The 911-nt window shown below is 63.4% G+C and overlaps 1 protein-coding gene across 1 annotated transcript in view; it reads left to right on the top strand.

Moving 5' to 3' along the window:
• Positions 1 to 95: 95 nt before the first annotated feature.
• Positions 96 to 911, top strand: part of TESC (tescalcin) — a gene marked incomplete at its 5' end in the record, with an annotated part of 2,359 nt that continues 1,543 nt past the window's right edge. The window contains 1 exon segment of the mRNA XM_010158904.1: positions 96 to 165. Within this exon segment, the coding sequence (XP_010157206.1) occupies positions 96 to 165 (70 nt within the window).

Genomic DNA, 911 nt, shown 5'->3' with positions numbered 1-911 from the left:
GGTCTCCTCGGCCCCGTGGGCATGGTGTGAGCCCCGCAGGCGGGTGTCCCTGAGCAGGGAAGCTCACCCCTGTCACCTCTCTTCTCCCCCGACAGTCACCTCCGAACAGATCGAGCACCTGCACCGGCGCTTCAAGCAGCTGAGCCGGGACCAGCTGACAATCCGGTACGGCGCTTCCACGTCCACGGCCGGGGCCGTACCTGCCTGGGGCTGGCGAAGGGCGTCGAGGGGAGATGCCCAGCTCCCTGGGCTGCCAGGGCACGCGTGTCCCCCTGGGCACCCCCGGGCCCTGCTGAGCCACCTCTGCCATGAGGCATCGCCAACGTGAGGGAGGAAGAGTGGCCAAGCAGCAGCCTGAGAGCGGGATCGCTCCTGCCAAGCATCCCTCCCCCCAGCTTTAAAACCAGTTTTGGGGAAGGAAGCAGCTACAGTGGGGTTTGCAGTTGCCCTTTTCCCGCTGTGCAGGCAGTTGTTTCCCAAAGCCAGGACTCGTCTTCCTCGGGAAAGCTCTGGCACGTCCGACACACTTCATGTGAGGAGCCAGCGTGGGCCAGGGGTGCCGACTGCCCTCTGCTTCCCCAGCCCCCGGGGTTATTTCTGGGCTGGTTCTTTATGAAACGTGGCTTCCAGGCTCAGCCCAGTGCCGCTGCGGCACAGCCCGGGTGGCAGCAAGATGCAGCGGAGGGGGTTCTGCAGGGCAGGTGGCAGAAGCTCCTTCCCTCAGCTCGTCGAGCCTCATTTGGGACCATATTCCTGGGAAAACTCCCTGAAAACCGTGCAGCCATCGGCAGGTCGAGCTGTGCCGGTCGAGCCCGTAGCTGCAGCAGGCACAGAGCGACGTGGCAGCACGCCTTGCCTTTGCTCTGAATTGAGGCAAATTGGGGCTTTTGTGCAAAACCTCTTTTGTTTTC

Source organism: Eurypyga helias, unplaced genomic scaffold (genome assembly GCF_000690775.1).
Source record: "Eurypyga helias isolate BGI_N326 unplaced genomic scaffold, ASM69077v1 scaffold21879, whole genome shotgun sequence".
Taxonomy (NCBI): domain Eukaryota; kingdom Metazoa; phylum Chordata; class Aves; order Eurypygiformes; family Eurypygidae; genus Eurypyga; species Eurypyga helias.
Note: the sequence above shows the minus strand (reverse complement) of the source record. Positions and strands in the feature narration are given on the sequence as shown.